This window comes from Alligator mississippiensis, chromosome 10 (assembly GCF_030867095.1).
Source record: "Alligator mississippiensis isolate rAllMis1 chromosome 10, rAllMis1, whole genome shotgun sequence".
In the NCBI taxonomy this organism is placed as follows: domain Eukaryota; kingdom Metazoa; phylum Chordata; order Crocodylia; family Alligatoridae; genus Alligator; species Alligator mississippiensis.
In genome coordinates, this window is record NC_081833.1 from 48,731,057 (window position 1) to 48,751,201 (window position 20,145).

At 41.6% G+C, this 20,145-nt stretch overlaps 2 protein-coding genes and 1 long non-coding RNA gene across 13 annotated transcripts in view; 1 reads left to right on the forward strand and 2 right to left on the reverse strand.

Moving 5' to 3' along the window:
* The window catches only part of RBL2 (RB transcriptional corepressor like 2), a 48,070-nt gene extending 44,688 nt beyond the window's left edge, over window positions 1–3,382 (reverse strand). Inside the window, exons 1-2 of one of the 2 annotated variants that reach the window (XM_059713791.1) lie at window positions 3,098–3,382; window positions 600–730 (exon numbers count right to left, since the gene is read on the reverse strand). In XM_059713791.1, coding sequence (XP_059569774.1) covers window positions 600–730; window positions 3,098–3,304 — 338 coding nt within the window. In that variant the 5' untranslated portion in view covers window positions 3,305–3,382. The remainder of the gene's footprint in view (window positions 1–599; window positions 731–3,097) is intronic. The other variant, XM_059713792.1, reaches the window with a different exon arrangement.
* LOC109285693 (uncharacterized) lies at window positions 2,583–4,265 on the forward strand. The gene is made up of 2 exons (XR_002093515.2): window positions 2,583–2,787; window positions 3,876–4,265. It is a non-coding gene; the product is annotated as an uncharacterized LOC109285693 (long non-coding RNA).
* Window positions 4,266–10,945: 6,680 nt separating this feature from the next.
* Window positions 10,946–20,145, reverse strand: part of CHD9 (chromodomain helicase DNA binding protein 9) — a 216,340-nt gene continuing 207,140 nt past the window's right edge. For all 10 annotated transcript variants that reach the window (XM_014603352.2, XM_014603349.2, XM_019497467.2 and 7 more), the window contains 2 exons: window positions 16,611–16,715; window positions 10,946–14,382 (listed from right to left, as the gene is read on the reverse strand). In XM_014603352.2, the coding sequence (XP_014458838.1) occupies window positions 13,519–14,382; window positions 16,611–16,715 (969 nt within the window). In that variant the 3' untranslated portion in view covers window positions 10,946–13,518. The remainder of the gene's footprint in view (window positions 14,383–16,610; window positions 16,716–20,145) is intronic.

The window sequence follows — 20,145 nt, forward strand, 5'->3', positions numbered from 1 at the left end:
TCAAGAAAATAGTTTTATGTGACTAGGACTACATAAAATCAAACTCTTGCTTTAATTTGGTTGTTGATATCTAGTATTTAACTCAAGGTATAAGTATTAGCTTTTGAACAGACAGCTCACATTTCACCTCATCTCAAGAAAAACATATAACTAACAACTCTTTATAGGTCCGTCTGTATTCCTTTGGGTTTAGAAAGGCAAGTTCAAGTTTCACTCATCATGAAAAACATGCATCTATAATTATTCTTTATAAGTCCACTTATTCTACTTCTGACTTTAGAAAGGCCAGTCTTGGAGTTTGAGAAACTTGTTATGCTACTTTTTAATCACTTTTAACAATCAACATTAAATATCCCAATTCAAAATACTAGGAATGTTTCATTATGATAAACTAATTCATAATAGTGTTAAGTGATGTTACAAAGGCACTGACATTTAAATACTTTGTGTCCAAAAGCAGGTATTAAGAGTTAAAATTATTATTATTTTTCTTCATTTTCAATGTCTAGATGCCTTCATTCTCAATGGCTGTAGCTGAAATAAAGTTTTTTTTATATTTTACAAGTGCAAACACATGGGGGGGGAGGGGAGGAGGTTACCTCTGTTCTGAGCAGCGCAAGATTCTAGTTAAAGATACGTAGTTTCCTTCGACAGTCCCTTTGCTCACGGTTGGGACTGCTTTTCTGCAAGCCACATATAAAGCACATGCCAGCCAATGTAGTTCATTTCCCTGCAAAATTAAATATTAAGTCTCTAAAACATACATTTGGAAGACTTTCATTTACTTTAGCTACAACAAATGCCCGGTACATTTAAAGGGAATGGGTGTTAAGTATTTAAAAGGTCTACCGAAATGAACCATATTTCAGCTATACAAGATACAGGTTCAAATTGGGTAACATCAAAATGACTTGAAGAGCCATTTAACTTTTTTTTTTTTTTTTTACACTTCAGATTTAAGCCAAAATTCCAGCGTATTCCTATTACAGGCAACCCCTGCTTAATGCGGTTTTAGTTAGCACTATTTTCCTATAGTGCTCACTTGGAATTGATTCCCAATTCCACTGAGCGCTCAGCCAGTTTCGCTATAGCACTCAGTGGAATCGGAGTTTCAGCAGGCAGGAGGGCAGGGAGAAGTGGAAGCGACAACAGTGAGTGGGAGGTGAGTGAGTGGCAGTGAGTGCGTAGGCAGGCATGAGGGCTCAGGGTGGGATGGCAGAAGCCTGGGCCCAGGCACATGGTGCAGGAGCAGGTGTGGTGGGTGGAGACAAGTGGCTGCAAAAGAGGGGAGGAGCGTGGGACCCAAGCTGGTGCCTGGGCTGGCAGGGGTCTGCACCTGGGGTTGGGGTGGAACCTGTGCTGGTGTGTGGGGCCCGTGCCAGGGCCAGTGGAAGCCTGCACCCAAAACAGGGCGGCAAGAGCACCAGTGCCCATGATGGCACTCCATCGGAGGTTCAGCAGGGGGGTGGGGAGCGACAGAGGTGAGTGGCCTGGGGCCCGCACCACTGCTTGGAGCCAAGGCCAGTGGGGACCTGTGCCCGGAGTGGGGCAGCAGGAGTGCAGGGCCCGCATTGGTACCCGGCGGCAGGGTCCGGTGCCCAGAGCAGGGCGGCACATGAGGCCAGAGAGGCCAGTGGGCAAGCAAGGGGGGTGGGGGCAGGCATGAGCGTGGGACCTGTGCTAGTGCCCAGGGCCAAGACCAGCAAGGAGGCAGGAGCATGGGCCCGGGCTGGTATGTGGGGCTGGAGTGTCAGCAGGTGGGCGGGGGAGAGGCGGCAGTGGGGCAGGCAGTAACCAATAAATTTCTATTTACATTTATTTCTATGGAGAAAGTGGTTTCGCTTAGCGCAGTTCCGCTTAACACTCAGTTTTTCTGGAACCAATTAATGGCACTAAGCGGGGGATGCCTGTATATTTTTTTTCCAGCACACGATCATTATAAAATAGCTGTTTCTAGCCAGGATATAATTCCCTGAACTATCTTCTCTTCTACCCATATTATACAATGGAATGATTGTCTATTTAGATAAACAATACACATGTGTGCACAAGCACGCAGACATGCACTGAATTTAACTATATTAAGTATTACCACCACGGGTACGTTCCTTTTTTTTCTACCAGAAGAACTGTGGATTAATACTTTCAGGTTGGACTGTCTAGGTTGATTGCAATAAAAATCAACAATTAGAAACTAAGGAATTAAGAAATTCCTACTTGGTCAAGTTTCAAACTTCTACAGTACTTTGTAACTCAGTCAGTCACAAAGGCAATAGATCCAAGACACTACCTAGCTCTGAGAAGAGAGCCTAGTGTTTTCTGAAGGAATATAGTTTTGGTCAGTCTGTTCTGTCACCCATACAAGATGACTACATCGCTTTAGAGCCATGCTAGGAAATTATGCAGCGCAGAACACCCTGCCAGCTGTGAGGTGCTACCACACAAAATGGATATAAAAATATCTGGTTCTCTCTACACCTGGGGGTAACGGCATGATTGAACCCAACGCGATCCACACAATTTCACCTGCCATGCCACACATGCGTGGCAAAAGGTGCAATTACGGGATCACGCTTAGATCCAATCATGCGGGTGTAGGCGGAGCCTGATCCTGGGTTCCCGCTGCACTGGCAAGCAGCAGGCACCCACGATGGGAGCCCTGGAGGATCTCAGACGCTGGGACCACAGGCGCAGCCAGGACAGAGACCCCGCAGCAGATGGCGCTCGGGGCCCAGGCTATGCATCGTGCCTGGATTTTAGGCTGCCTGAAAGAAGCTGAGGGTCCAGGTCTGGTTATGGCACCCCTGCAGGGGCTGCTCCTCTCATCCCCCAGCTACCCTTCCGGGGGGCGGGGGTCTGATTCTGGTCCCACACGTCGTTACACCCGGCCACAAAACCCTTCCGCCGGCACGAGGCGCGGCCGAGCGGGACATGCAGCGACAGGCCGCAGCGGAGCCCTCTCCGCGCACTTCTGACGGGACCAAAGGCAGGGCCACGGGGCGCCGCCGCCCCTCAGGCCCGAGAGGAGGGGAGGGAGGGGCCCGGAAACCCTCCCCTGCCCCTCAGCCGGGCCCCGCCCCGCGCGGCCGCCGCGCACCTCCAGGGTGTAGTTGCGCCTCATGCCCTGGTAGCTGAGCCAGGCCTCTGCGCGCGCGCGCTCGTCCATGTTGAGGCTGCCGCAGAGCTCCTCGTAGCGCTGCCGCGTGTCCCACTCCTCGGCCGGCGGTGACGGGCATGGCGCGGGGGAGGTGGCCGCAGGCCCCCCAGGCCCCGCTTCGGCCTCCTCCTCCTCCTCGCCCGGCATCTCCCCTCCGCCACGAGCCCCGGCGCTAGGGGGCAGCGCCCCGCGCCTCGCACTGCGCCTGCGCCCGGCCAGGGGCTTCCCGACGCGCATTCGAATCCTAACCCCCCGGCGTTGAGCCCCGCCCCCGCCTCGCCCTCCCATTGGCCAGGGCAGGGTGCTTCTACCAATCAGCAGTCCCCCCCTTCACGCAGGCGCACTCCGTTTTCCACGGCTGCCCAGACCCTCTTCCCTGCGCCCAAACCCGACATAGGATTGTCACTCCCGGCATGCTCTCGCAGCTGGTCCCCACCCCCGCCAGTAGGGCGGAGTTCCGGTGCCTGACTCCGCGTCTTCCACGGCCTTGTGACGTCACCCCCTCCGGCCTGCGCGCGCCGCCGCCGCCGCGGGGGGCGGGAAGGCTGTATGCAAATGAGCGCGGGAGGGAACCGAAGCGGGGTCACGTGGGCCTCCCTTGGGCCAACGCTGAGCGTGGGTAGATCCTATCTCCCTTGCACGGTCGCAGTAGATCCCCTTCTTCTACCTTTCCTTGTCCTTTTTATTAATATCACTTCATTTGTTCTGTCTTACTCAGCACGCCTGCGCGCTGCACCGCTCTCCACAGCACCCTACGGAAGGGTCTGTGTCTCTGAACATGGCAGCCTACCTGATAAGTCAGACGGTTTCTGGAGAGTGATTTAAAGGCACCAGTACCTGCCGTGCAGCGTGAAATGAACAAATGGATCTGTTTGTAGAGACGTGACTGTGTTATAAATCAGTAGTGTCTTTCAACACAGATGACAGAGATAAGAGAAAAAATGAGCTCCTCTCGGTCTTCTGTACTGAAGAAATATTCACACAATAGACATTACAGGAAGTCAAGAACAGTTAAGACTTCTGCTGTGGCTCTTGAGAGAGAAAATATAAACTATGCACGCATCTTTTTTTGGTTTTCTGATAATAAAGTTTCACAGCTAAAATTGTATTATGAAAGCCATGGCTGAGTTTATGAACAAAAACTGGAGGAAAAGGAAGGAATTTAGGTACCTGAAACAATCCAAAAATCTGGACCAGTGACATTTTTCATCTGCTTCACAAACGCTAGGTGGCACTGTATTAGTAAGAGCATGAAAGGTAAATAATCAGCCATTTTTGCTAAAGTTTACTGAGATTCAAATCTGTAATTCCAAGCATCATGTTCATTCAAGTCCATGGCAGTTTTGGCCAGCTTCATCTCCTACTCATTTTAAGGGAAAGCTGGCTCAAGAAAGATAACCAGCAGAACAGAAGTGCTAGACTTCAGAAAAACCAACTTCAATAAGCTCAGAAAATTAGTTAGCAAGGTACTGATGATCAGGGGCATTGATGAGATGGGAGTCCAGGAAGGGTGGTTATTCCTAAAGGGAACGATCCTTCAAATGCAGGAGACAATCCCATTGCGCATGAAAGGGGGCAAAGGGGCCAAGAAACCCTCTTGGCTGAACAGGGAAATCCAGGAAAGCCTAGGGGCAAAGAAAGGGGCATACAGGCTATGGAAGCAGGGGGCAGCTACCAAGGAGTATACCTCCTTGGCTCTCACTTGCAGGGAGGCAGTGAGAAAGGCCAAAGCAGCAATGGAACTCAGGCTGGTGACAAACATTAAAGACAACAAAAAGTCCTTCTACAGGTATATAGGGAGCAAAAAGGCGGCGCAGGATAACATAGGACCCCTACAGAGCAGACTAGGGCAATTAGTGACAGATAGGAGGGACAAGGCTGAGCTTTTCAATGAGTTTTTTGCATCTGTATTCCTGACCATGAATCAGGACATATCTCCCAACCGGATTGTAGATGAGCACAGGAGGGAAACCAGCCCACTAACTGTTAGTGCTGACTTAGTGAAGGGACACTTGGAGGGGCTAGATGTGTTTAAGTCAGCAGGCCCAGATGATCATCCCAGGGAGCTGAAGGAATTGGCCAGTGTCATAGCAGTACTGGCACGATTGCTTGAGCGCTCATGATGCTCGTCAGGTCCCACAGGATTAGAAAAGGGAAAATGTGGCCTCTATTTTCAAGAAAGGGAGGAAGGAGGATCCAGGTAACTATAGGCCAGTTAGCCTTATCTCTATTATTGGGAAAACCTTTGATATAATTATTAAAGGATCACATTTGTGGGAGTCCAGCAAGAATAATGCCCTGTGTCTGTTCATGGCCTGGATCCTGCCAGTGATCCAGCACTGGGACTGGTGCAGTGGACACCATCCAGCCATGTGGAAGGGGTAGGGGGCAGCCCAGTTATAATCCTGCAACACAGGAGGAGAGTGTTGCTTGGCCCCATAGAGAAAAGGGGGGCTTCACGGTGTGGGGGAGGCCCCATCCCAGCCCCATGAGTAAACCGGGCAGGGCTTGACCCAGCAGGCAGGAGAGGACATGGGAAGGGTGTGGTTTAGCCCCAAACCAGCTCTGCAAAGGGGGGGGGGGGAGGGGGAAAGAGTATGGTCCCGACCCAATCCACCAATCCAGATGTGGAAGGTGGAAGAGGTGTCGTGGATTGGCTGTGAAGTGCAGTGCAGTGCACAGTTTGGGGATTGGGAATTTGGCAAGGTGAGGGTGACTGTATTAATGGCCACTGCTTCCCTGCCACCAAACTTCCCACCCCATGGACAGCTCTGTGGGCCAGATATGATGGCTCCGTGGGCCATGTCTGACTCATGGGCCAGAGACTGAGCACCCCTACTCCAAATGATTAAACTTCCATTTACAGCCCTAATCCTATTGGTTTTTAGATATGGAAAAATATTTAGTACTGCATGTTCAGAGGAGACTTTCAACAAAGAAAACTTTCATACATAATTCATTGAATTTTCCCCCCCCCCCATGAAGAATTTAAATCCATTGAAAAAATAACTTGCTTTTATGTTATCGGAAGTTATTCAGTTTGAAATCAGCTTAAAATAAATATCTTTTAACATATTAACTCTATGCAACTGCTTTCTGCTACCTCTCCTTCACTTTTCAGTTCTATCACAGATCTTGTGAACAACAAACTTCTGCTACCAGTATTACTGCCTACAGAAAAATACCCAATGTAGACACCACTTAAATCAATGAAGCCCTGGTTTGAGACAGGAGCTTCTAAGTGGTACTGAAATACAAATACTTTCTCCCTTCCTTGAAATGCTCAGAAGCATTACTGCTGAACATTTGTTGAAAAGGGCTTTTGTGAGTACATGGAATGATGTTACTTAAAAGAGTATTCAAAAGGAGTAAGTAACTAAGCACTGAGTAGTAGGATTTGTGTGTTATACTGTTTCTGGTTTCCACTTCAGATTAAACAAACCTTTTGAACACAGTGGTAACAAAGTTAAATTTCACTGACAAGGTTGTTTTCTAGACCTCTTGCTAATTTTATCTACATCCCATTGGGCTTAAGCTAACTGGGAATGGGCATGTCTACCGTGCATTAAGGCACCATAGTTACTGTGCATTAAATTCAGTACTTGTAATAACAGGTACTAACTTGATGTGCAGCAACTAGTGTAACTATACAGTAGTGCCACCACACACCTTTTTAGTGATGGTAATGCTTAGTAGACTAATTTTACTGTGCATTAGCACGGCTTTTGCCGCGATGCACTAATGTGCAGTAGAATTAGTCAATTGCGCATTTAGCGTCTTGTGTAGATGCATCAAATGTTATCAGAAGTTGTTCTGAAGAGAAATAAGACAACTAATTCACAACTGCCTGGTTATCCACTTCTAGATATAGCTAGATTGGCTGAAATAATGGAGAAATTGCAGTGTAAGCTGAATGGGTGGCAGGCTTGATGCCAAAGGGAATCTCAAAATTTTTGCCCAGGGAGATGGGTTGAGTCCTAGTACACCAGGATGCTGCTGACATTAAACACAACTAAACTAAAAGCTGCTCCCAGAAGGACAGAACTGATCTCCAATTTATTTTGCTAGAACAGGCACAGCAGAGATCAGACAGCAGGAAACAAACTGCACAGCAGTAAATCAAAACTGTCCTGTAATCAGCTTTCATCAGGAACAAAGCCTGAGGCGAGGCAGCCAGTTAGCAGGTGTTGGTGGAAGCAAGTGCCCTACCCCAAGACTCCTAAACCTTGACAGAAAAGATCCAATGAATTATCTAAAACAGTCTCCCTCTCCCTCATATATATGAGGGAGACTGTTTTATTTATATATAAAAAAAAAATTAAGGTGGCAGTAAGAGGGAGGCCCAAAGCAGACCATATCTGGTTCACTTACATGAGGGTTTTGCACCTTTGATGCCTGATCAAAGATGAATTGGGCAAGAGGCAGGGAACCAAGTCATGCTGTCAGAGAATTAACTGTTGCACCTGGAACATGTGACCAAGAATATCTGTTCCTTCTTGTATCCCTTTCTTCTCCCACTTTATGCATTTTCTTTCCATCTGGAAGAACTCAAGAAAACTAAAAGGTTGAGGAAGGGCTCTCTGATTCTAGGACTAGGACAAAAACAAGTCAACACAAGGAGAGAAGAGTGGTGTCTGTCTGTCTTATTTTTTTTAAACCTGCTTCTTGGTAAGTGAAGTCATACCACAGAGTTTCTGATTCATTCTAAGAAGCATAGCTGGAGGCTCTGGCAGCAGTGATTTTACCTATCAGTGATTAAATCAACTGAAAACAGACTCCACAGTATTTCAGGAATGTTTATCCAACAGATTACAGAAGCCAAAACACAGTAATCTAAGGGAACAAAAAATTTTGAATGGAGGTATTAATATACACAAGTTTTATTGCTCAGCCCAACTCATTTTGAACAGAGGGCTCCTAATTGTTTATATTTAAGTCTAGATGGAAATACTTTCTTTTCCCCAAGGTTTAGTATTTTAATTCTTTTCCTACCTTCAAAACACATAATTAAACAATATTTTCTACAGGCAGACCCTTCACTAGGATAAGTTATCAGCTCAGTAACTTCAACAAAACTATACAAAATTTCTTTGGTTGAGTCTCTGCCTCTGTCACCTTAGCATATTTGCATTCTTAACAACTCAGACATGTTTTGAAGAGCCGAGTAAGATTTTGTTCCAAGCAGAGCCATCCCGGAGAGGGGGTGCGAATCGGGCTGACTGCCCCTTTGGGGGGCCCTGCAGAGCAGAGCAGCAGCTCCATGTCCAGCTGCTCACTACCCCTCCCCCTCCAATGCCGCTGCTGATGGTGGCAGCAGCTTCTTCAAATCCAGGCCCGTGGGATCGGAGCGGGGACAGGGCCCCGCACCCTGCTCAGGTGAGCTCTGGTTCCAAGAGGAAAAGAAATCATGGTCTTTATTTATGGAATTCAGTGCATGACTGAATGAAGAACAGAGGTTAATGGGGAAAGATTCTATGTTCCAGTCTATTCCTTTTAAAACACCTAAGTAAAAGTTTTCAACATGTAATCTGCTAAGGCAACCTTCATATGAAAGTCCTACTGGCAGCTATAATGTTGTCAAAGCTGAGTCCCGCATTGCCCAAACAGAAGCCTGGTGGGGGACTATTGGGGATAGGGAAGGGGAAGAATGCTTGGAGTACAATGCTCTCTGACTCCAACTCTTTCTTCCTGCTCTGCCATTGTAACCCACCCAGTGAAAGACATGTACCACATAACATTTCTCCATATGGCTTTATTTTGTCTTCTTATCCAAGTTATTACCCCTTTTGACTCAAGTATGCTGAATTCCAAGACTGTTTCAAGAAAAATGTCTTTGCAAACTTCTATGAGGTTTTGTCCTTGTAATTCTTGCATTTCTATTGAAGACTTAACATCAGCATATCATCCTATACTTCCAAGTAGATATAAACTATACTTGTATCCATTTGTGTTTGAAGCTGGAATATACTAGTTTATGGCTCCTAAGATAAAGTTTAATTGAGACCTGTTTCACTAGAAACATTTAAATACCAGGAATCTCTTATTGGTATCTGAAATTTACCCAGAATAATACTTTATTTACAGTTTAAGCAAAATTAGAAAAAAGTTATAAAATTCCGAGTGAATTCATTTTAACCTGATACTACTATTATTTTGAGATATCCAGTATCTTTTTTATTGCCCTTTCTCTTGAAGAGTACTATAAGGAAAGGATATCTTCTTGCTGTCACTATGTTTGCAACAAATCTGAAGTACAATTTCCCGCATAGCAAAATCTCATTCACAATTAGGGATTATTTTTCTGCATAGCTAATACCACTGAAACCATCAGTGTACGAGGGTGTTTCAGAAAGTAATGGCAATTTTGATGGAAAACCATTTTGTGTGTGATGATCATTTACAGCATCACATCACTTCTCTACAGTCATAAATGATGGATATGTTTAGCAATGCTGCCATCAGCATTCCCTGCTGCTTAGTTTCCTCATTCAATGCATACACAAGAGTTATTTAAAAAAAAACTGCCATTACTTTATGAAACACACACACACATACTGAGTAAAAAATGAGATAGGGTAAACTGTCACTAAAGAGCGCACTTTATCTATACTGTGGTCTACTATTGGCATAGCCTTACCAGTTCAAATATTCCTAATGTAGACAAACTTTTAATACTCACCATCATCTTTACAGTACAAAAACTTGTATCATGCATTACATTTCACAATTCTAAACAGAGTTAAAAGCTGTATACAGATAGTGTTTCATCTTTTAAGTGCAACCAATAGCAAGGTCTTTTTTGACAAGTGTACAATGCTGCTACATGATAGTTCAGAGCAAAATATGAAGAGTACTGTAACCAATACTACAGGAGAAACTTAGCTAGACAGAACAGAACATCTTATGTTGAAGGCAGAATTCAGGGCAGTAGGTTTAGAACCTCATCTTTTATTAAGAAAGTACTACTGAATCTTTAATGCCACTAATATTAATGTCATCTTACTCACATTGCTTCTTAGAAATTAACACCATACCTAGATATTGGTTCAGTTCAGGTCTCAAACACTAACACTATTCCCTGTAGCACCTCTGCATTTTTTTATTATTGTTTTAGAAATAATCTCATTTTCTTTACTTTGTGAAATGTAATAGGATTATATCCCAAGATGCTAAGGCTAAAATCATGTAAGATTTTCCTTTTTTTGGGTCTACCTTTTAAATATCTGTTTTCTAACAAGAACCTTTGAAACAAACATAAAACTATTAGAACTGCAGTGAGATCTTCAAGATGAAACCATGACAAGGAGAAGTTAAGTAAATTAGGTATGTACATATGCATTTACAAAAGAAGAAACTGAGAAAGCACTATCGAGTTCTGAAGACAGAATTCAAATGTGGAGGGCTAAGAGGGATGCTACTGACCTGTATAGACTCAAACAAGGCGGCACCAAGCAACTAGGGATATTCAGAAGAATAGACTTAAATACGCATTTAAAAGGTTATGTAGTATTTGAAGAGGAAACAGTTTGGCAAACAGATGTGTCCTAAATCTTCTGTCCTAATATTTTACTATGAAACAATATTATAAGTAGTTTTATTAACAATTTAATGTCAAAGCAAGTCAATTTTCCAGTCACACTAGAAAAATTGTTATCCTGACTTCTTAACAACTTCAGTCTTCCTATGTATTGGTATTTTAGTTAGAGCTTTACTTACCCTGCTCAAAGGTTTAAATTTAATCTGTGTACAAATAAAATTATTTTCATACATTAAAGCTGACATCGTGGGTAGTCAAAGAATATGTTTAATAAAAAATAATTAAACTTCCATTTGCTCTATAGAACATCATAGAAAGTAATTCAATAAATTACAAATGACTTTTTAAGACGCTTGTTCAACTACAGAAAGCAAATTCAGACTACACAGAACACAACTGGCAAATATTGCAAATGTCCAAAAGAAAAACTGGACTAAGACTTGGATCATGAAGCGTGAAACAAGGGATAGAAATACAAGGCAATAACAGCTAAAGTTCTTTTAGTAACTACCAACACACACTTTATCGTCACCTTGGATATCCTTTCAACTGTAACTTCAGTATTAGTGTAGTTCTACTGAGGTTTCCTTATAACCCTTAACTTTACACAACCATATTCCCATATTGTTTAGTTCATTGTGGGACGTATTTTCCTCTTCCAATTGATACTGATTAAAAATAAACCCAATATATTATGTTCAAGTCTATATCAGCCTTATTTGGAACTGTAATTGCCTTATTACATAGAAAGAGCATCACTAGAATGGTAACCAAACGCACTTGACCATGATTAGGAAAATACTTTATTTCATAAATCTGATATAAATTAGGTTTTAGCCACAAGATTAAGGATTTATTTTGTGGGGTAAAGGTGGGAAATGATGGTGTTGCTGAAATGCTCCATCAACAAACTAAGTTAATAATTGTGTTTGCAAAACTTTGGCTATCTTGTATATGCATTCTAGTTAAACAAAAGTGCTATATTACAAAAGGGCAAAAATATTAAATATGCAATACATCCTTCCATGATGAAGAACTGCTACCCCCTTCTCTTGGCAGGTTTTAATTTTCACTATTGCTAAGACACTGTATGAAGGGCCAAAAAATCAGAATAATATTTGTGGGAAAATACAGTAACCAGCACAATTCAAATGGTATTTGTATAATTGTGTAATTACATGTAATACTGCTTCTATTCATGGGGTTATTTATTTGCACATAGAAACTTATATTTTATTGGTAAAGTTCTTGGTAAAAAAAAAAACAGTTTTGTTTACTGTACAAGCAAGCAACAGAACTATATCAAAATATACAGTTTTTTTTTTAATTTATCCCTTTGAAAAGCTTCTTCCATTATTCTTCTAGTACCTGTATCTATTCTCTCTGAACACTTGTCTGTCCTTGACTATAAATGAAATAACTAGAGTAAACTGAAATCTCAGTCAGTTTAAAACATACATAAGAAAGAATCTAGGCCTCTACCATGTCAGAGTAATAGCAGCTTCAGAAGAAGGAGGAATCGTATCACACATCAAATATTAGATAGATTTGATATAGTAAAGTGTTCTAAGGATTTGGATTTAAACAGACGTCTTATGCGCTGTTATTATGGTTTCCATGAATAACTTGTCTTTCTTTACTATTCAAAGTGCTTTTTCTTAGTGGGCAACTCAGCATAATATATGAACTGATACCCTACCAATGATTTTGGGTTATATTTTATATTTAGTCAGATTTTAATCTGTAAAGATGTTAAAACTCAAAAAGAGTTTAAAACCATCTATATTTTTCTTTACCATTATCATCTGGTAATTTGAGGAGATTTTATGACATAAAACACAAATAGAAATCTACACAAACAAAGCAAACAAACAATTTTTACATGAATTATGCAGTGTTGAAAGGTCTTTTCAGCGGCACTTTACAATAGTTTGCCTTTTCTGAGTCTTGGGGATACTACTCCTCAACTGGGACATTTTGTTTCTGTGGAGGGAGCCCAAAACTTTGCAAGGTATAAACTAAATAGATCTATATGGTGCCAAGTAGGAAGAGATAGGTCCATTTTTGTGTTAACTTCCCTTTACTGTTATCAAGAGAACACTAGTAATGAACAAAAATGGTCATCTCTCTCATCAGATTAACATGATCTCTTACAGGATGTGTTTAAAAACAAAACAAAACCTGAAAACAAGTATAGAAACCAATGTAAACTTCCTAAACTAACTCAGCTGAGGTAACAGGTAGCCAGTTTAATTGGCTGATTGGGAAAAAATTTCTCTTTTTTTTTTTTTAAAACACACTTGTACCTGAATTGGAAACAGCAGTGCATCACAACACTAGAGCATTTTCATGTAATTAAAGCAATGGATGGTGATGTAGATTCTACAGCTTTCATGACATTCATTAGCTGCCCAAATTATTGCTGAGTTTTGATCTGTAAATTATAAGTGTCAAGGAGGCTGTAAAACTATATTCAAATTAAATCAATAATATGCATAAAGTATTCTGTGTTCACTGCAAATATATTAAATATACAGCTCTTGCTGAGCATTATTTTCATAAAATTAACCCCCCAACAAAATTATAATGCCTTTTGTTGTAATTTTACACCATTGTGTATTTGATAGTACATACAAGTTCAGAAACTTATGAGCTTCAAGAAATATTACATGCAAAATGTCTCTGAAAGCAGTTTGCACTTCTAAACAAATACTGAAATGTTCGGTCAGCAAATCATTGATGCACTCAACACTGGGTTATTTACAATGAAATAATTAAAGAATAAATTCAAAATCAGTTCATAATTTAAGTGCAGAGTCTGGAGTCAGTCTTCATCACTAGAATCGGAATCCTCAGATGAAGACGATGTACTATCAGATCCAGATGAAGCATCTGCTTTCTCTGAACCCTCATCTGTGCTGTTTTCATTATGAGAGCTTGGCTCTGTTCCCCCTTTGTCTTCCTGATCTCTAATCCTAGAATTTTCCTCCTTTTCCTCTGTAGGCTTGACTGAGCCTGTGTCATTGTTTTCACTGTTCTGTACATCAAAAATATTGGATTGGGACAAAGCTGGGATATGGAGATTAAGGCCTGGAGTGAGAAGCATCCCTGGATAAAGTATATTGGACAAAAGTAAGGGGTTAAGAGCTAATGGGTTGGCAGCTGCAGCAGCAGAGGATGTTGAAGGAGAGCTTGATACAGAGTTTTCTCCACAATTATCTTTGTTTTGGCTTTCTGTCCTTTCTTTCTTGCTATCTGCCTCCTTTAAGTCACTTCCCTTTTTATCCTCTGACACAGATTCTGTAGACTTAGTTAGAAGTCCTCCCATACCCAGCAAGTTTGGTAATCCAGCCATCCCTGACAGTAGCATGGGGAACATAGCAGCCATATTCTTAGCTTCTCCTCCAGTAGTTAGGCCAGCAGGCATTCCCATTAATCCTGCAGTTACTTGCAGTGATTGTAAATTTTGCAGGTTTTGTTGCAAGGCCTGAAGAGTAGATAGATCCACTCCTGGAAGTAATCCATTGGCTAGCAAAGGGTTGACAGATATATTTGCTGCTGTTGTAGCTGCTGCTGCTGTTGCTGCCTTGGCAATCTCGCTTTTAGGCCGCCTTCCCCTCCTGCTTACTTCTTCTCGCACTACAGGCCCAGTGAGAATACGATCGAACATACCTTCTGGAAGAAATCCCTGAAACACAAACATTCTAAATTAATCTGAAAATTTAATGCCATAACACAAAGATAAAGATACAATGGTAGAAAAATAAAATAAATAAAAAAAAAAACTGTTCCAAGAACTTTTCTATTAACTGAATTTAGCACAGCAGCTTAATTTATTAGGTAGATTTGCAACTGGTATGTGCTCCCAAGGTTACTCATAGCCCGAATCCTGCAATGAGACCTCACAGCCAGTCCCCTCTGCTCCCATGTAGAGCCTTACTGACTTGATGGGTGCTTTCTGAAAGCACAGAGGATCATGTTTCCAGGCCTACAGGTAAATATAAAAGCCATCAAAATTCAAGATTTAATATGTAGTTTCATTCCGGAAATTTTCAATAAATGTTACTGTAATTTCCATATTACAATTATTTTCTTACAAGTATACATGTAATTGATTACAAAGATAACAGCCTGACTGACTAATGGGAAAAAAAGGTGAGTTGTGTGTAGAACAATAACATGTAAAACTTGATTAATACTTGTTAGTGTCTATTTTGCCTTGTTTTCTAGCTGAATTTTATCTTGTTATATTCTCACAAGATACCAGAGACAAGCCCAAATAAACTGAAATGTTAGGGCAGGGTTTTGCTATAACTCTCTATGTTCTGCCTAGCGATAAATAAAGAGCTCTAACTGCATGTTAATGTTCCCTTTAAAATTCAGTTCTACCTTGAAATTACCATAAAGACAACAAAAAATCACTTTTATTACATCTCAGGTGACACAAGTGAAGTGGACTCATAGCACTGTCTTCAGAGCTTTTTGTGCAAAATAACTCCTCTCAAAACATCTAAAATGGCAGAAGCGTCAGTAATATAGTAATTTTAATAATGAAAATCCAAACTTCTTGAGTCTTAAGGTAAGAATTGTAATCAAGTGAGTGACACTTTCCCTATCAACATAGTAAAGTGAAGCCCTCAAACAAAATTATGTTATTTTGATCTAAATTTTAACAGTCATTTTTCGTAAATTACAGAATTTATGGTTTTGTTGTTGAAACAAACAAATCTTAGATTATTCTTTTCTACCAATCTGCTTACTAAATCAAACAAACGGGCAAAATTTAAATGGCTGCTTAAATCATTATCACAAATCTGTGTGTTATGTAAGAATCTGAAATATAGTCTTGAAGTTAATTAAGTCATAGAATCACAAAAGTAGGGTCAGAAGGGACCTTGTAGATCTTCAAGTCTAACCCCCTGCCTGGGCAGGAGGAAAACTGGGCTCAAATGACCCCAGCCAGGTAGGCATCGAACCGCTTCTTAAAGACCCCCAGGGTAGGAGCCAGCTCCACTTCCCTTGGAAGTTGGTTCCAGATCCTAGCCACCCTAACTGTGAAGTAGTTCTTACGGATGTCTAATCTAAACCTACTTTCCAACAACTTGTGGCCGTTATTCCTTGTTAAGTCCTAGCCTAGAGAAAAAACTATCCAATTGATTCACTGGAAAAGGGGAATCCAGTTCCTTCTGTCACACTTTTGGCTGGTATCTCATACAGCAGAGCACCAAACAGGATAGCAATAATGATACTGAAGCAGGACAAACTGCTCCAAAACAGCACACACAGAGGGAGACAGAAGCCATAAAAAACAGTGAAGTTTTAAAATTTGTTTATGTGATTTAGAAATCTATGATATATTTTGCAAAACATACAATGTCATTTTAGAAAAGCAGACTTTGGTGTTTTTGAAAACTTTGCTATTCCTACTTTCAAAGTCAGGTGACTCTGTAGTAGTATTATATTCATTTAACTGAACAAGGGAAGATACACGATGACTTGATCACAATTCTGCAATACATTAATATCACCCCCTACTGGAATCTTCCTAATAGTATAAATTTTGGCCTAAAATATTAATAATAATTAATAAAATAATACTACAAAACCACAACACCACCACAGCTTTTTAAATATTTTGTTCTGAAGTTTAACCAGTAGCCCTTAAATCAAATTTCCTATTTTTCTTGGGCAAGTAATTTTATAAGTGCAATTAAAATAATCATTGTGGTATAAGAATAAATCTGATTTTTCACTATTAGCCGATAGAGAGAAGCTTTTCTGAGAGCCTCAAAATCTGCATGAAACAGCTGCCAAACTTGTAAAACTGAAACTCTCCCACTTTATTTATATTATTTTTTAAAAACCACAAGACTTCATATCATAAATCATGATAATTTGAACTCTGTAAATACTCACAGATTGTTTTACAACCTCTCCCCACTCAGGAGCTACTCCATATTCTGGATTTTCTTTTAAGAATCTGCATAAATCCTTCAGTGGTGGGGCAAAAGCACCTCCCACCTAAAAGTTAAAAGGTTATATTTGTCAAGAAACACATCTTGGGTCATGCTGGATTCTCCTGCTTTTACACCATAATTTCATTAGCATATTTTCAAAAAATTAAAATATCACCTAGCAGCATTAAAAAGCAAAGCAAGTCACATTTATAATTTTTTCTGTCATAATATAATACAGTACATACTTTTAATTTGTACACATCAGTGTCCATCACACTTTCACACCGCAACTTCAATATCTGACAATCTGAATAATGTAAGATTTAGTATAAATGCCAGGATTCATTTTGTGTGACTGCTGAAATGAAATAGTGTTGTGCTGATAAAGAACACATGAATAATAGCAGTCAGAGCTTTTAAAAGAAAGTTCAAACTCTAGTTTTGTTTTTTTAAATGTTTATTTTTTGCTGGATGAATCAATGCTATTCTGTTATTCCTGCTGCTTGCTAAAGCCTGAATACTCTTCAGCACACACTACTTACTGTCTAAAAAGAAGTGCTGTTTCTGGCAAAATGAACTCTTTGTATTTTCTCTTTTCACAAAATAAGACTGCTAGACAGCATGTACTTGAAAGATTTCTACCAATGCAAAAAGCAAAAGAATATGCATATAAGTCTCCCCAAATTCCTATCATCATCTCCCCTCCCCTGTTTTAACTCTATGCGATAGAGAGGGGGAGAAGAAGCAGAACTTGCCCTTGGCCAGGCCTGAATGGAAGCAGCAGAGAGAAGAGATGTTCCATGTACCTTCCAATACAAGCCCCATTTTTAAATTCTTACTTCCCTAACCTCCATATAACTCTTAACCCTCTAACACAGGTCATCATCTCTTACTTGGCTCCCAATTTTGCTGCTGAATGGAGACCTACCTAAGAGAATCAGAAAGAGGATGAAGAGAAAAGTTGGAATAGCCAGGTCCCTGTCTCACCATACCCTTGCACTCTACCCCTCTCTGGGCTCAACAACAGCTCAGGCCCTGAGCCTGCCTCTGGCAGGGCTCAAGGCTATCATGTGCCCCACAGGCACTAATGGGATCTCTATAAACTGCTCTTTATAGTCCCAACCCAAACCACCGGCTTAAATACAGTGTAAACATAAGCCTCCGGGCTACAACATAACATAAAGGGATAACAGCTCACTGTCCCTTTAAGACTGTAAACCTTCACTCACTAATATAGCATTGTGGGCTGCTGGTGAGCTCCCAGAGCCCCACTATTCCTGCAGGCAGCAAAGTGGTCAGCCCAGCATCCCTGGATAGGAACTCCTTCCCCTGCAGCTGCCAAGGAGAGACTCCTTTGCCAGCCCCAGCCTTGGGCTTGTATGTTCCCAGGGCCCTGCCTACACCTGGTCAGCTGACCACCTACAGATGCCTGCTAATTATTCCATTAGCTTGTTGCCCTGGAGACCTGTAGCTGCTGCTTAGCCTGCAGTGTTCCGTGGCTGAGCTGCTATTATCTTAAAGAAACAGGGAGCCCCAGGCTCTCTGTTGCAACATGTTTTGACACAAAACCTCTTAAAGGTCTCCCTACAGAACTAAGGTACACAGCAGAACCTCAGATTCACAGCAATGCTCATCACTGCCCCTACTCAGAGGTTTCATTATAGTCACCTTGCATATTGTCATTTGCTTTCCCAAAAGCCCAGTTTAGCTTCTTTATACCTTTCCCAGGCTCTGATTAATCTTCTTACACAGCCACATTTTTGTTTGGCTCTCCCCAGTATAGTCTTCTGTTACTCTACTACACAGCCTTAAACACTTCACTTGTAAGGAATATAATGGTAAACCAGAAATGAATGTGGCAGTTTGAAAGCAAATCACATCCCATTTAAGCTTCTGCAACTGCCAATGTTGTATTGGTGCACAACAACCTGTTCAATTAATGAATTTCCCCCCCGAAGTGTGCCTGAAATGGAACCAGGAAGTATGCACCATATCTAGAGTGTGTGGGGACCATGGGTGACTGAGAACTATTCAAAAAATGTGTGTAAAACCAGGCAAAGTTTCGAGGGGAATATTATTTTAAAGTGTTTCTTTTGCAAAACTGTGCAATCTTTTTGCTAAGACAGACTTAGAGAATGAAACCTTCTGAAAAAATGTGACAAATTAGGAGAGCAAAACAAAAGGATCTGTCATGCTATAATCTGAATCTCAACACAGTCATAATTATAGAATCAACTGCTAACTAATGCACTTCCCTATTTTGCTTAATCTTCCTCTTGGACTTATCTGTCTTTGAACGTGATTAAAGCACACACTTGATAAGAGATATTAAAAGAACTATGATGGGTTATTCTTTTGATAGGTGACACCCAACGGGCTAATGAATGGTGCTCCTTGGTCTCTCCCAGGCAGCACTGACGCAGCAACAACATAGGGGTCTTCTAATGCTACATGATTACAACTTTCAGATGAAGTGATATTTAAAATTAGCATCTTGACCAGTTGTGCTCTAGCAATATTTATAGAAGTAGAAGTGTAAATTGGTCCTAGCCAAATTCTACTTAGGTAACCACAGTCTACCTAAAATTGATTTCAGTCAGGTAGGGCATTCTTTTTCTATCTTAAGAACAGCTGATCAATGCTTCTAGTAACTTTAAGCAGTTGTTATACTGCAGTGTTAGGAGAAAAGGTTTCTATACATAGTCTATAATATCCTTGAGTTTCTTCTACAGGAAGAGTGCAATGTAACTGCAATATAACTGCAGTTGTATATAAATATTTTAATTTTAAAAATAGAAACCACTAACTGAAAGCACCCCAAAACTTAAAAAGCATTGGCACTCTTGAGAAGGGATTATATGATTTTATGATTTTAAAATTGCCTTGTGCTTTCTCTTTTATACCCTTCTAGCATAAGAAGCCCATTCACCAGCTGAAAGAAATCTTTAATTACTAGCAAATTGCCCATCAAGAATGATGGGTGAGAATGGAGCCCCGTGTCAACCCCACCCTTGTCCGGGCAGGTTCCCCCCTTTCCCCCCCTGCCACTTGGGGTTTGACCCCACTCCCTGCTCTGTTGGGCCCAGGCCTGCTCCTCCCCCCCCCCCCCCCCGGATGCATCAGGCCTGGGCCTGCTCCTCCCTTCCCCCAGCTGTTGGCACTGTCTCCAGGGAGCAGGACCCGGGGGAGGCGAGGCCAGTGGCACTGGCCTTGCCTTGCCCCCCTACTCTGCCGCCACCACCTCCTGTCTGGAATACTCTTGGAGCACTCTGATTGGTTGTTTCAGATAACCAATCAGAGTGCAAATAAAGCATTACAGACAGACAGACAAAGGCTTTTATAATATTAGAATACTGTAAAATGTCTAACTGGGCAAGAGGAGAACATGCTGTGCTGGAATAGGCTGAGCTGCCCAGGGGCAGCTGCAAAAGCACCACTGACTGAAGAATGGATACTTTCACCTCTTGTGTTGAAGTGGGCTTTTTTCCCCAACC